Raw genomic sequence first — 15,088 nt, 5'->3', positions numbered from 1 at the left:
GACAAGAAATAAACTGAATTTTATTATTTTGAAACTTATTATTCTGAAACTTGTTATGCTGCATCTACGATACATACATGTTTATATAAGAAACAAACAGACGCAAACAACATAATGAGATGTGTCTTTTCATCTTTGTAACTCTCCAATGAAACAGCACGACCAAAACATCACCACTGAAACATTGCGACTCTTAACCAAACTCAATTATCAATCAATAGTAAGCAACCTGTTACCTGCTGTGGCGTGAAGGAAATGCTAGAATCTTCACCCGTGTTTCTTTAACGGTGCGTCAGCTTCAAGCTGCTTTGGATCGGCTGCTTTGGGATCGTCTTCTTTCTTTCCCCACCTCCTCCTCCTCTTCTCCCTCTCTTTTATCTTCTTATTTTGGTTGTATTAATTTCCATTTCTAGCTCTTTTAACTTTTGTACAGAGAAATTCAGAAAATTGGTATAAAATTTAACTTTTTACCCAAAAAAAGGAAAAATAGCGAGTCTTGTCGCGAAGGTAAGTAACTCAACATAGTAGAATACAAATTGAAGAAAGGTTTCTAGCCATCTTGAAATGTTTTTCGATACAAAAAACTGAAGTTTCCGTTTAATTTTGAAAATCTAAACTTGAGTGATGTCTATGGTTTTTAATGGTTTTTGAACATTGTTTTTAGGATAGTTTTATGCATTTTTTAAATCATATTTAGTGTGTTTAGTTTGCATTTTGCATTTGTTGAGTCTTACTATGTACTTGGAGCACAAATGGAGTAAAAGATCAAGTTTTAGAGTCAAAATTGGATCAATCCAGATTGAAGATCAAGAACAGCAAAGGAAGAGAAAGCCGACCGACCGATCGGTCGGTGGAGAGGTCGGTTGACATCTATCAGAAGCCTCGGACATGACTCAACTGATCGATCAATCGACCAGCCGACCGACCGGTCGGTTGGCAGGTCGGTTGACTGTTGAATTTCTGCAAAAATCCGGTTTGTCCCGGTTATCTCCGATTTGTTTTGGTTTAATACCATGTTTTCTATAAATACTCTAATCCCAATTGGGAATATCTATGCTTTTGTTCTAGGGTTTTAAGAAAGATTAAGGTTCTCTTATTGATTTTGTATTTGAATCTTCAAGTTTTAATATAAGTATTTCTTCCTTTTCTTAATCTACAATCTCTAATCATGATTTCACAAAGATCAAACACCTTACTTTGTGCTTTCATGACCACGAGTGAGTAGTCATTATGAATATTTGGGTTAGGTAGATTAGGAGGATTTTGGAGTTGGGTTATGGAGTTTAGGATTAGATAGTTTAAGATCCTTGTTTATTGGTTGTTAATAAAGCTAAATCAACTTTGTTAATGTTGATTTAGAACTTAGGAATTTCACGCCCGGAAGGTGTTCGATGAAATTCTCGAATCAAAACTTTTAAGTGCTTTACACTCCTTGCCATTGGAAAATGTTGATTATGGTGTTTAGTTGCTAGATAGACTTGCTATTAATGCTTGTTGATCATTTAATTGCCTTTGGAAGAAGTTGATGATTGATTGATTAATAAAGTGATTATTGTCATGGAAATGGATTAATCTAGTATAGTGTCTTTGGCCTTTGGATTAATGCTTGTTTGAAGTTGTTAGCTCCATAATCCGCTTCATTATCGCTCCTAGTCAATTACCTTAACCCGAGGATTCGTCTTTATTTATTGCTTAGTCAATTGCTCTTTTTCGCTTTGTTTCATTTCGAATTGTGTTAGTCATTTGCATCTTGTTTCCTTTTGTTTGATTTTGTCTTTAATTGATTTGAATTGCCTTATTAGTCATAGTTAGGAATCAAAGTTAATCTTTATAGCTTAGATTAAGTGAGCTAGTGCATTCATAGTGAGTTAATCATTGCAAATTGAGTTCGATAATTAATTGGCAAAAAGTACTACATCATTGAGGATCATACTTAGAACGAGAGAGAACTGCGATCTAAAAGACAATTTAAAATAAAATAAAAATCTACTATTTGAATGGGAAGTAAATATATATTCTTTGGCGTCTAAAACTTATCGACGTAAGTTCTCATATTTTTAGCACATGAAAATGAAAAAGAAATTGAATAAAACAGTAGTAGTTTAGTAGAGTTGGAAAAATGTAGTATGTATGTACAAAGTAAATAGAATTGAAACACAATAATTCATTTTGGTATATAGCTCCAAATTCACGTCAATTATATTGCTTTACACATATACCAAAATGCAGATGTGGAAAGACTCCAACTCTCCAAGCCACAACCAAATCATAACTTCTACAACAAATCCTACCAACCACAATAATTAACAAATATAATTTGATTGTTTATCAGAAACCACAATAATTGACAAATATATTACTACATTATTAATGTCGGTTGAAACCGCTGCGTTTACGCAAACAGCACAAATCATAATGATGATGTTAATATATATGTTAATATATACATAGACCACATAGTGTTGTCCAGTTTAGAAATATCAAAAAAACACATTTGTTTGTAAATGGATGAGAAAAAGATTGTGATGAGAAACGTTGACTTACACGAAGATACAAAGACTCTCATCTCTTCACTTCCTTCAGACAAAGATTCTTGTGGTAAAAGTATTTGTAAGTACCAAGGATGTTGGTATACTCATCAAGCTCTCCAAGGTGTCCTCCGTTTCCAGAAAAACTTCAAGCCTCAAGACACCGATGTCATCGTTGCTTCGTTCCCTAAATGTGGTACAACTTGGCTCAAAGCACTCACGTTCGCACTTGTTCGTAGATCAGAACATCCTTCTCAAGATCATCACCATCCTCTTCTTTCTGATAACCCTCATGTTCTTGTACCTTACCTTGAGATGAATCTTTATTACTATAGCGAGAAACCGGACCTGACCAAGTTCTTGTCGTCTCCGAGGCTGTTCTCCACACACATGCCGTTACATCCTCTCCAAGAAGGTCTTAAAGATTCTCCTTGTAAGATTGTGTATATGTGTAGGAACGTGAAAGACACTTTGGTTTCTTATTGGCATTTCTTTTGTATGAAACAAAGTAACGATGAAGTTGTAAGCAGTCTCGAGGATACGTTTGAGTATTTTTGCAAGGGAGTCAATCTTTTTGGATCTTTTTGGGACCATGTCTTAAGCTACTGGAGAGGAAGCTTAGAAGATCCAAATCATGTGTTGTTCATGAGGTTTGAGGATATGAAAAAAGAACCTCGTGAGCAGATCAAGAAACTTGCTGAGTTCTTAGGTTGTCCTTTTACTAAGGAAGAAGAAGAGAGCGGAACGATGGATGAGGTTATAGATCTTTGCTCTCTACGTAATCTAAGTAGCTTGGAGATCAATAAGACTGGAAAGCTATATAATGGTAGAGATAACAAAACATTTTTTCGTAAAGGAGAAGTTGGTGATTGGAAGAACTATTTGAGTCCTGAAATGGAGAACAAAATCGACATGATCATCAAAGAGAAACTTCAAAACACTAGTTTGAAATTTTGAGTGTTTTTTGCTTTTCCTCCATTCTCCAATGCATTGTAATAAGACTACCTTATATGTTGTTGTTATGTTATGTTCCTTTGATGTTACAGTTTTATTAAATCTTTGAAGCATGTTCCCATGGTACAAAACTCTTCCACGATCAAAGATTTTAACTATTATATGGAACTTGCTTTGATACCACTAATAGGTGAATCTTCTTTATAGTCAAAGTTATCTAAAACTAAAAAGGTAAAACATAATAGACTCTTCTAATACGTGTCTATTTCTTAGTAGTCGATATTAAGAAAAGAAAAAAAAAATTAGTTTTGACTAAACTTGAAAGAATCTCTCACCGATAAGACTGTTCTAAACGAAGTTGAAAACAGACTTTTATGAATTTTCAAATCAACAAGTAACTTCTTTAGTTTTTACTATACTGTATATAGTATATAGTATATACTAACAACAATCATACACATCCAAAATCTAGTAATGTTTAAACAGAATTTCGAAGTCCAACGGTTCAAGTTATGTGATCCATGCCTTGAATTAGTCTATGTCTATCCAACACTTATAAAAAGATAATGGGCTTAAGCATATCAACAACGAGGATTGATCAATAGGACATATCAACATATCAACGTCTTTTGAGAATTTTTTGGTTCAAGCACGTATCAAATCGATTAAGGCCTTTTACACTTTATGAACTTATACAACAAATTGTGAAGTTGATTACCAAACCTGATTGGTCATATGACTAATGACTAACTGTTATATGGCAGAGAAGTTGACTTCTAATGTACCTATAGAAACGATCTTGTCGTAAAAAGACCATAGGAACACATCTTGATGCAACGATCCCATCAAGAAGTTGTACCTGTTATTTATACTAATTTTAATGTATTTATTTATTAATTGATTGCTAATTTATTAAATTTAATTTTGAGAATAAAGAGATGCTTATTTACTTTTACAAAAATAAAATTTTAAGTATATCTTTTTGGATTTTGAGATAACAAAATATCTATTTTTTTTTTTTGTCAACATCTAAGATATATTGTTAGATTACAAAATACGAGAGTACTTAATATTTCCAAACTATTGTTCTCATGCACAAAATATATGTGAACGGAATTTAATTTGGCAGATATCAGTGTGCGAAAGGAATTTAATTTGGGAAATATATGTAAAAAAAATGTCTTAACTAAGGAAGAGTTCAGTGTCAAACTGATACTAATGCCATGTATAATTGATATTAATGCTTATGGCATTTGTAAAGTAATTCTACTATCAAACCTTTAGAAAACAAAATTATGTAAATGTTATCTTATCTTATTATGTTAAAATTTGATTTAATAATATATCGACAAGTGTGACGTTTACTATGAAATTTTATTTATTTCTCAAGGTCTTTGTATGTCATTTATAATTACATCCTTTGAATTTTACAAATAGAAATATTATTAAATTAAGCAAAGCATAAATAAAACTTAAGCAAAACACAAGTAAAACTTAAGCGTGATCGCATAAGAGTATGAAAATTGTGGACATGTGGCCGACCAATATCCGACCGCCACAGTATTAAGCCCTAGACCTAACCACCAATTTCCAGCAATCTGATTTTGCTCTAGGATTCCTAAGTATCTTGAGTCGGGTATGCAATGCGATTAAGGTAAGAGATTGTGGATTATTCGAAGGAGCCTCGTCATCGTCATATATAGAGAGTAAGAAGACTCGTATATATATAGAAGAAGTCTCTCAAAGAGGTTAATTAGTAAAAACTGGGATTGAAACTCCAAGTTGAAGAACTGGCAGGATAATAAAGCGCATCACCATTGAGTTAAACCTCTCCATTTTCCTATATTTAATACAAAAAAAAAAAATAGTTAAACTTCATAACACAAAAGTTATAGACAGATCGATGAAATTACGAAGATATTACTTTAAGAAAGCAGCAAAAATCTTTTAAAATAAAGAGTCCCGAAAACAAATTTCAACTCTTCCTTAGTTACCTTTTAAAAATTGTCCATAAAATTGACAAAATTTGTCTAAAAGGTGGGAAAATTGAAGTAATGAGAAATACATTGTAATCTTTAATTTGGATTTTGAAAGTAAAATGGAAACATAAAGTCATTTTTTGGTACATTATTATTTTCTTAACAATATATTTTAATCCCGTTGTCTTTTCTTATAATTATAATTTTAGTGATGATAAAAAAGGCTAAGTAGATTTATAAATAAAGAGTACTCCATGATTCAGTTAAAGTAGTAGTGGTCCGTTTAATCTTTTATTTATTGAAGTTGTAATAGTATTACTAGCTCTGAAGTAATTAAATATGAAATCCATATTATAAACAATAAATGAAAAATTTATATTATCAATAATAATAATAATTTATGTATTGTAAAGTAACTAAACGAAAAAAGTAGAATATATAGTATAAATTAATAGTGATAAAGAATGAAACGTACCGTCCAAAAGTGGAATAACCTAGGCCTCTTATCTATATACATCTCAGGCATATTTGAATAACGAAAAGAAATTATTGTTTTAGTGGTTTGTAATTACATATATAATTAAAATTTAGAAAGTTAATAATAAAAAAATTAACATGTAGAATTTAAACTAAGCGTACGTACCTTTTTAAGATCACCACTCTTGTAGTTTCCCGACGCAATCCAAATCTGAGCTATAGATATCTATGCCGCTCCTTCTTCTATCGCCAGATCCCAAACGTTGATTACGGCCTTTGTGCCATACAACTGCGTGCTATCCTCATAAGATACGAACGCATACTGTATTCAACCATAATATAGAGTAATTATTAATTTATTAAATTTCGTTTTGAGAATAAAGAGATGTTTATTTACTTCTACAAAAAATATAATTTTAAGTATATCTTTTAGGATTTGGAGATAACATATATTGTTCGATTACAAAATACGAGAGTACTTAATAATTCCAAACTATTGTTCTCATGCACAAGATATACTAGGCATCAGTGTGCGAACATAATTTTATATTGAGAAATATGTGTAAAATAAAATGTTTGAACTAAGGAAGAGTTTAGTGTCAAACTGATACTAATACCATGTATAATTGATATTAATGCTTATGGCATTTGTAAAGTAATTCTACTATCAAACCTTTAGAAAAAAGATTATGTAAAAATTTGATTTTAATAATATCTCGACGAATGTGTCGTTTATTATGAAGTTTTTTTTATTTCCCAAGGTTTTTGTATGTCATTTATAATTACATGTTTTAATTTTTAGAAATTAAAATCTAATTAAACATAAGCAAAAAGTAAATAAAATTTAAGTAAAACATAAGTGAAACTTAATCATGATCAGATAAGAGCGTGGAAATTGTAGACCTGTGGCCGACCAGTATCCAAGTTGAAGAACTCGCCAGGATGGTAAAGAGCATCACCACTAAGTTAAACCTCTCCATTTTCCTACATTTAATACAAAACAAAAAAAAAGAATAATTAGTTAAACTTCAATAACAAAAAAATAAAAGACATATCGATGAAATTACGAAGATATTACTTTAAAAAAGCAGCAAAAATCTTTTAAAGTAAACAGTCCCAAAAAAAAAAAGTTAAACTCTTCCTTAGTTAAAACAGGGGTTGTTGAAGACATGTATATAAATTTTTTTTTTTTTTTTAAACTTTTTCTATTAAAAAGCAAGTATAGTAGTAGTTATTTCATTATATTGGCCAATGTAATATTTATAATTTTCATGTCTTATTTCATACTCTCCTCTTCTAGCAAGTTCGACATCAAGTTACAAGTTGTCAAAATCCATTAAATATTGTCTCCATTTTTTAGAATAATTATTTAATCGAAGTAAATTAATATTCATTTGAAGACTTTTGACTTTCTTACCTTTTAAAAATTGTCCATAAAGTTGACAAAAATTGTCTAAAAAGTGGGAAAATTTGAAGTAATGAGAAATACATTTTAAATCTTTTTAATCTTTAATTTGGCTTTTGAAAGTTAAATGGAAACAGAGAATATGCTTAATACATATATAATTAACACAGCCTGGATTTTGTGATAGTGATTGAGACACATGATCTGTACGGTCATTATAATACTCAACAGTTTTCAATTTTCATTTGATAAGAGCTTCTGACTATCTTATAATTCGACAAGTTATAGTCCCACGTATGAGTCGATGACTACTCAACCATCATTCATCGTGGGTTCATTTATATATACATGTAATCATCATTTAAATTTTGAATATCTTGAATCAATTAATATAAACATGTATAATGTAGTAGCCATCATATAAATTTGATGATGTGATCAAATATATACACCATCAACTTCGAATGCTCAATGCAATATAGTCAATGCTTGCTTCTTCGGTAAAATGTAGCAATCACATGTGATCAATATACACCTTCAATAACATAAATAAAATATGGTATAATATAAATACAAATGTTTTGTAATAGAGTCGACGATCAAGTTGATATGCTGGTGCCGTACGCACCATTGGTACGTTCTCGGACAGCAACACTAGATTACTTTTTGGTAGGTATACATATGTACGTAACATATCTAATTGTATATTATGGATTGTGAAATTAACATTAGTCAATTTTGTGGCATTCGCATATAGCTTTAGCCAAGTTAATCGTCGACTAATGATAATATTATTATATCGAACACGGGATGACAACATTATTAGTATTTTGGTTAGCATTTTGGTTATGTCTTCGTGAGGTCTACCAAGTTGTAATTATAATTTATTAAAAAGTTGACAGCGTGATACATAAACATGGAGTATGTGTTATATATAATACGACCATATTACATTGTTTACTTCTGTTTCGGAAATTGGATATTCCATATATTATTGGCATATACAAGAAACTTAGGTTTACTTTTTCCATATATTTTTAACATTCATGTAATATGCAAATATATGCGATACCGATTGTGTCTAATCACTTTAACATTAACCGACTAGAGAATCGGCTGATTTTATAAATTAATCATGTAAGTTTGTTCGAAACCAAAAAACTACCTATGGGTCTTAGGCTCATAATTTTTTACGAGCTAGCTTAATGTTAATTTAGATTAATTGAGTCATGCATGTATGTACCCTCTGTTAAGATAAATCAACTAGTATATCGATTACACTATCAATAATCGGATAACAAATCTACTTAAGATGATAATACAAATCATATGGTGGTGGGCTAGTGGTTCTCGTTTTGTTGGTCTAAGTCAGAGATCAATTCTCCCCAGATAGTCTATAATCAAAAAACGATCTGGGGAGAATTGATCTTCGACTTAAATCGTCTTATCAAAAATCTACTGTGTATTTTTGATAAAAATGACATGTTACAAAAAAAAATAGCATGTTATATGAAAAAATCAAAATTAAAATCAGAAAAAAAAAAAACCGTAATCAGTCTTCAATAAACCCAAACCAAAATATAATTCGTTTATTTATAAAATCTAAACCCTAACCATTATTTTATCAACCCAAACCGAATTATAGTTTCGTTTAATTACAAAATCTAAACCTTAACCACTATTTTATCAACTCAAACCGAAATATAATTTTGTTTAATTACAAAATCTAAACCCTAACCACTATTTTATTAACCCAAACATAAGTATACTCTCGTTTATTTATAAGATCTAAATCTTAACATCTTTTGATAAACCCAAATAACATAGAATCATGTAGATAGTTTATGTGATTTAAAAAAAACGTGTAATATATAAAATGGGTATAAGAGTAATTGTAATTGAAGAGAGAGAATATCTGACACCGTAGTTATTTTCTCAATTTTTTTTGAATTCATAGTTATTTAATACATATTTTCTTATATATATGTATACGGGTATGAAAAAATGAAAACCAACAAACTTAGAAACCAAAAGCAAAGGCGTGAGAAGGAGAAGACGCACGTTGTTGTCTCTCAAGAAGAAAGAGTCTTCTCATTCTCCCATTTCTTGGGAACAATAATGGCTTACCAAACCGAAGAAGAAGGCTCAATTGGTACCTCCATGCATGGAGTCACGGCGAGGGAACAAGTCTTCTCCTTCTCTGTCCAAGGCAAAGATGTACCTTCATCTCACACCGTCCAGTCCAATGATCAAACGGCTAAGTTTGCATTGCCGGTTGACTCAGAACATAGAGCAAAAGTGTTCAAACCATTCTCGTTCGCCAAACCACACATGAGAGCTTTCCACTTAGGATGGATCTCTTTCTTCACTTGCTTCATCTCCACGTTTGCGGCTGCACCTCTCGTTCCCATCATCAGAGATAATCTTGATTTGACCAAGAATGATATTGGAAACGCTGGAGTCGCCTCGGTTTCTGGAGCCATTTTCTCTAGGCTCGCTATGGGAGCTGTTTGTGACTTGCTCGGTGCTAGGTACTTAATTATGATCATTTACAACTTTATTCGAATGTGTTTTAACCAGTTACCGTAAATCATATGGACTTCACGAACATACAACATATGCATTAGATCTAGGATTCACCAATATGACGCATAAGATTCTTTATGATAAATCCTAATCAAGTTTTCATATTATAAAGTTGATATATAATTTTCTCCCCTCTTGAAATGTTATTTTTGAGAAACTTTTTCTTGTATTGTTATGAATCTATCAAGAGATCGTGAATGAATATCATGTAGATCAGTGATGACTTAGATATTTGTACTATTATCTCCATGGAACCACTCATGATATTTAGTTTGAAGAGATTATATATGAGGCTAATAGGAAATACCTAAAGAGACTTCTAAAAATCTAAATATTTTCAATTTTCTGCAAAATTTTGTCAGGAAATATTTAACCAAATCAGTTTTTTTTTTTATAGCTTAAGGAAATATCACCTTCGTCGTATGCTTAACTTTATGATCTACATATAAATGCATGTTCTCTATTATTTTTTTTTCATTATAAATGTTCATTTAAATAATTATAAATGTTCATTGAAACAGGTACGGGACGGCGTTTTTGCTGATGCTATCAGCTCCAACAGTGTTCAGTATGTCCTTTGTGTCTGACGCTGGTGGCTACTTAGCTGTCCGGTTCATGATTGGTTTTTGTCTAGCCACGTTCGTGTCTTGTCAATACTGGACAAGCGTCATGTTCAATGGCAAGATCATCGGACTTGTCAACGGATGTGCCGGAGGGTGGGGAGACATGGGAGGAGGCGTGACTCAGCTACTCATGCCTATGGTCTTCAACGTCATCAAACTCGCCGGAGCTAGTCCTTTCATGGCGTGGAGGATCGCTTTCTTCGTCCCCGGGTTTCTACAGGTGATTATGGGCATTCTTGTGCTCACTCTTGGACAAGATCTTCCTGATGGAAACCTAAGTACTCTACAGAAGAAAGGAGATGTTTCCAAAGACAAGTTCTCCAAGGTACTTAAGACAAATAAATCACATCAATGTATACATAAGTTTAAGTTTACTTAGAATTATTGTTTCCTAAACAAAGTTAGTTTTGTTTCTTTTTAGGTGTTTTGGTATGCTGTGATGAACTACAGAACATATGTCTTGTTCCTTCTCTATGGATTTTCCATGGGAATCGAAATGACAATTAACAATGTTATCTCAGAGTACTTCTACGACAGGTTTGGACTAACATACATAACATTTTTTTCGTAAGATTTTGAGTTTCTTTAATCACAAGTAACCTGATCTGTTTCTTGTGGTTTACGTATATTAGGTTTCAACTGCAACTCCACACAGCTGGTATGATAGCAGCCAGCTTTGGTATGGCTAACTTCTTTGCTCGTCCTCTTGGTGGCTATGCATCTGACATGTCAGCTCGATATTTCGGCATGAGAGGGCGTTTATGGACCCTTTGGATCTTACAAACTTCTGGTGGTCTATTCTGTGTTTGGCTCGGCCGTGCTACTTCACTTCCTATAGCTATTTTAGCCATGATGCTCTTCTCAGTCGGCGTGCAAGCTGCTTGTGGGGCAATCTTCGGCATTGTTCCTTTCGTCTCGCGTCGCTCTCTAGGGCTAATATCAGGACTGACCGGCGCAGGAGGAAATTTCGGATCGGGACTAACTCAGCTAGTTTTTTTCTCTTCATCAAGATTCCACACTGCCGATGGCTTGTCGCTAATGGGAATCATGGCGACGATTTTTACGCTTTTGGTCGCGTTTATACATTTTCCTCAATGGGGAAGTATGTTTTTTGGACCAACAAGTGATGAGAAGAAAGCAAAGGAAGAGCATTATTACGCAGCTGAGTGGACTGAGGAAGAGAAGCGGCAAGGATTGCATGAAGGTAGCCTTAAATTCGCAGAGAATAGTCGGTCGGAAAGAGGAAAAAGAGCAGCTTCCGACGGTGCCTCTTCGCCGGAAAATGAAAATCAGGCTCATGTTTAGCCAAGAACTATCCTTTACCTCCACATGTACACACACACACAAACATATTAACACACTATGGTGAGACATATATATAATCATATACTACATTATATACAACTTATTCTCTCGTTGATATGGGCTATACATTGTTGTGATTCACTGTATGATCATGAGCTTTTAAATATGAACTATGGTCTTCTTGATTCAAGTTTAAGGTATGGCTTTGTTTCTTTTTTTTTTCTGAAATTTTATTTTCCATCATTAATACCATTATTGATCATATGATTGACATGTTTTAAATCCACATTTTCTCCAAAAAGAAATTTTTGTTTGTAATTTATGCATGACTTATTGATATATTGCTATAACGAGACGAATCATTGTTCTGATCTTAGTTTACATGTTTTATATCATTTGCTTTATTTGGACCACCACTTAAACAAAAAGAGAAGAAGAGAAACAGCGTCAGCTTAGGACAGGAAGAGATCGATATTAATACAACTACTTGGTTTTGAAAAGTAGGAGATGGTGATGGTGATGATAATGATCTGTACGGTCTATTGATGAATTAAGAAGTACGGATCGGTTGAGATGACTATACAATAAGACCAAGTGGTTATCTTATTATTGTTTTAGATAAATTGATATCATATGGTACTTTACTTGTCCCGCTTATCTTACGCGTTTCGTAGTCAGCAAAACGTGGTGGGCTTGATTGATCCACTTATATCGCGTTGTCCGTATATAATAAACTCCTTTATTTAAACCATAAAGGTTGGTTTTTGATATATAATTGAGTCAAAAGATAGATTAAAACAAAAAATAACAGTATTATATAGTTTAGATCTTGCTTTTGTTGCTAATTATAATGCATTAGAAAAACACTGAATACCAACTGTCGAAATTGCTAGCTAATTAATGAGATTGGAGAGATTTTTATTATAAATAGAGTTTCAAAATGTATTTTAATTTCATGGAATGACAAGCTAATGTTATGATATATATTTTCGTTGTTGAAGTGTCAAAAATACTTAAATGTATTGCTTAATAAAATCATTATTAGTTATACTGTATGACTTATAGTCTTACACACTAGTAAGAAGTAATTTGAGGCGAAACAATTAATAAAACTACACAAAGAAAAAATTTATAGAGATATTTTGAATATCGGATACGTTTTCGTAATTGGTAAAATGTATCGATCAAGTGTACGTAAATGTTATAATAACAGATAAATAATCATATATATAAAAGTAAGATTCCACTCTCTCCTTATTGGTGGAAAAATATTTAAGGCTTTAATTTTAAAAAAATAAAAAAAATAAAAAAATGTTTATGATAATCATTCAATACAAAATTTAATTACACTATAAGTTATAATCAAATGGCAAAGAAAATGAAAGGACTTAATCATATATCATTCAACAAAATAAATAAATAAATAAATGTTTATGACAATCATTCAATACAAAATTTAATTACACTATAAGTTATAATCAAATGACAAAGAAAATGAAAGGACTTAATCATACATCATACAACAAATTTTATAAGCCTTATTGGTGGAAAACTATTTAAAATCATACATGGAAAAGTAAGGTTTCACTCTCTTTATTGTTCCATTTTGTATTTATTTTTAAAATATAATATTTATTTTTAACCAAAAAACACATTTAATCATATACACTAATTCATACTTTAAATTCACACTTTACTAATAAAATGAAACTGAAAATTATATAAATTTCCAAAGACTATTGGTTTTCCTTATTGAATTCCAATTAAACACACTATAAATTATAATTATAACTCCTCTAATTTAATTATTTTAAAAATGTAACTTACATCACTTCTTATCATATAAATAGCCATTCTCACAAGTCACATCCTTCTCTACCATATCTCATATCTTCATTATTCTCTTTGTTTTTTTTAAAGTTCTTGCATGGGGTGAAAACTCATTTAAAATATCATTGTAAGAGTTTGATTAATTATTTAGTTTAAACTTTTGTTTTCAATTTTATTTATTTTTGTTTTTATGTATTTCTTTATGTCTTCATTGTTTTTTATATTTTTAAATGTAATACATATGTATAATAATATTTTATGGTTATAAGAAAATCAAGCTAAAGAAACCATCTTCATTCTTTTACTTTGGATGTTTGTTTCTTTCTCACATATTCATGTATATTTAATTTATTTTCAAAAGTATGTAATTTTTTAACAAAATAAACTTTTTGTTATATAATTATCAAACCAGTTTGTAAGACATTCTTTTAAGAATAATGATCCTTATATTTAGTTTGTGATTCAACATGTAATAATACAAAGAATATTATAATTTGTTTTAGCTTTGAATTTTATACTTGATTTCCTATCTAAAAAACAATTTGATATTCCATTTTCTATCCATTATATATACTACAAGGATGAAAAATATAATTAAACCTAGAAATATAACTTAAATTAAGAGGAATATAAAAAGAGAATAAAAATAAAATTATTTCTTGGGAATTTTTAAGGTTTCACTCTCTCCTTATTGGTCCATTTAGCATTTATTTTTTAATTATAATATTTATTTTTAATTAAACCAAATATCTAACACATTTAGTCATATACTTTAATTCATACTTGAAATCCACACTTTACTATTAAATTGTAACTTAAATTATATAACCTTTCAATTGACTATTTGTTTCCTCCATTTAACTTCAATTAACACACTATAAAATATAATTATAACTCCTCTGATTTAATTATTTTAGAATTATAACTTACATCATATTTTATCCTATAAATACCCATTTTTACATCCTCCTCCACCATATCTGATATTCTCAATATTTTCTTTGTTTAATTTTTAATGTTCTTGCATGGGTTGAAAGCTCAATTAAGATATCATTGTAAGAGCTCGATTATATATTTGGTTAAAACTTTTGTTTTCAATTATATATCTTCTTTATTTTATGTACTTCTTCATTTTTTCATTGTTTTTATACTATTAAATGTATAATACATATGTATAATAATATTTTATGGCTATAAGAAAATTACTTTATCGATAGGATTCAAAAATATTGATTTCTAACCATCGCACCATAAGAAAATCAAGCTAAATAAATCATTTTCATTGTTTTACTCTATATGTTTTTTTCTTTCTCACATATTCATGTATATTTATTTTATTTTCAAAGTATGTAATTATTTTAAGAAAATATTTTTTTGTTATATTCAAACCAATTTGTAAGA

The 15,088-nt window shown here is 30.7% G+C and overlaps 2 protein-coding genes across 2 annotated transcripts; both read left to right on the top strand.

Annotated features, from left to right (window-relative positions):
* The first annotated feature begins 2,498 nt into the window (after positions 1-2,498).
* On the top strand, positions 2,499-3,577 carry LOC17886312 (cytosolic sulfotransferase 6). Its single transcript, XM_006292710.2, has one exon. It carries the CDS (start codon positions 2,505-2,507, stop codon positions 3,483-3,485), a length of 981 nt encoding a protein of 326 aa, XP_006292772.1. The 5' UTR covers positions 2,499-2,504; the 3' UTR covers positions 3,486-3,577.
* A 5,884-nt stretch (positions 3,578-9,461) lies between these two features.
* Positions 9,462-11,857, top strand: LOC17886482 (high affinity nitrate transporter 2.6). The gene is made up of 4 exons (XM_006292134.1): positions 9,462-9,874; positions 10,451-10,877; positions 10,974-11,089; positions 11,185-11,857. Exons 1-4 carry the CDS (start codon positions 9,462-9,464, stop codon positions 11,855-11,857), a joined length of 1,629 nt encoding a protein of 542 aa, XP_006292196.1.
* Positions 11,858-15,088: the final 3,231 nt, after the last annotated feature.

The sequence above is a fragment of the Capsella rubella genome, unplaced genomic scaffold, assembly GCF_000375325.1.
Source record: "Capsella rubella cultivar Monte Gargano unplaced genomic scaffold, Caprub1_0 scaffold_5, whole genome shotgun sequence".
Classification (NCBI taxonomy): domain Eukaryota; kingdom Viridiplantae; phylum Streptophyta; class Magnoliopsida; order Brassicales; family Brassicaceae; genus Capsella; species Capsella rubella.
Note: the sequence above shows the minus strand (reverse complement) of the source record. Positions and strands in the feature narration are given on the sequence as shown.

Coding starts and splice junctions, on each gene's coding strand:
- LOC17886312 (XM_006292710.2), top strand. CDS start 2,505: ATGGATGAGAAAAAGATTGTGATGAGAAACGTTGACTTACACGAAGAT.
- LOC17886482 (XM_006292134.1), top strand. CDS start 9,462: ATGGCTTACCAAACCGAAGAAGAAGGCTCAATTGGTACCTCCATGCAT. Junction 9,875..10,450: donor TGTGACTTGCTCGGTGCTAG/GTACTTAATTAT, acceptor TCATTGAAACAG/GTACGGGACGGCGTTTTTGC. Junction 11,090..11,184: donor TCAGAGTACTTCTACGACAG/GTTTGGACTAAC, acceptor TACGTATATTAG/GTTTCAACTGCAACTCCACA.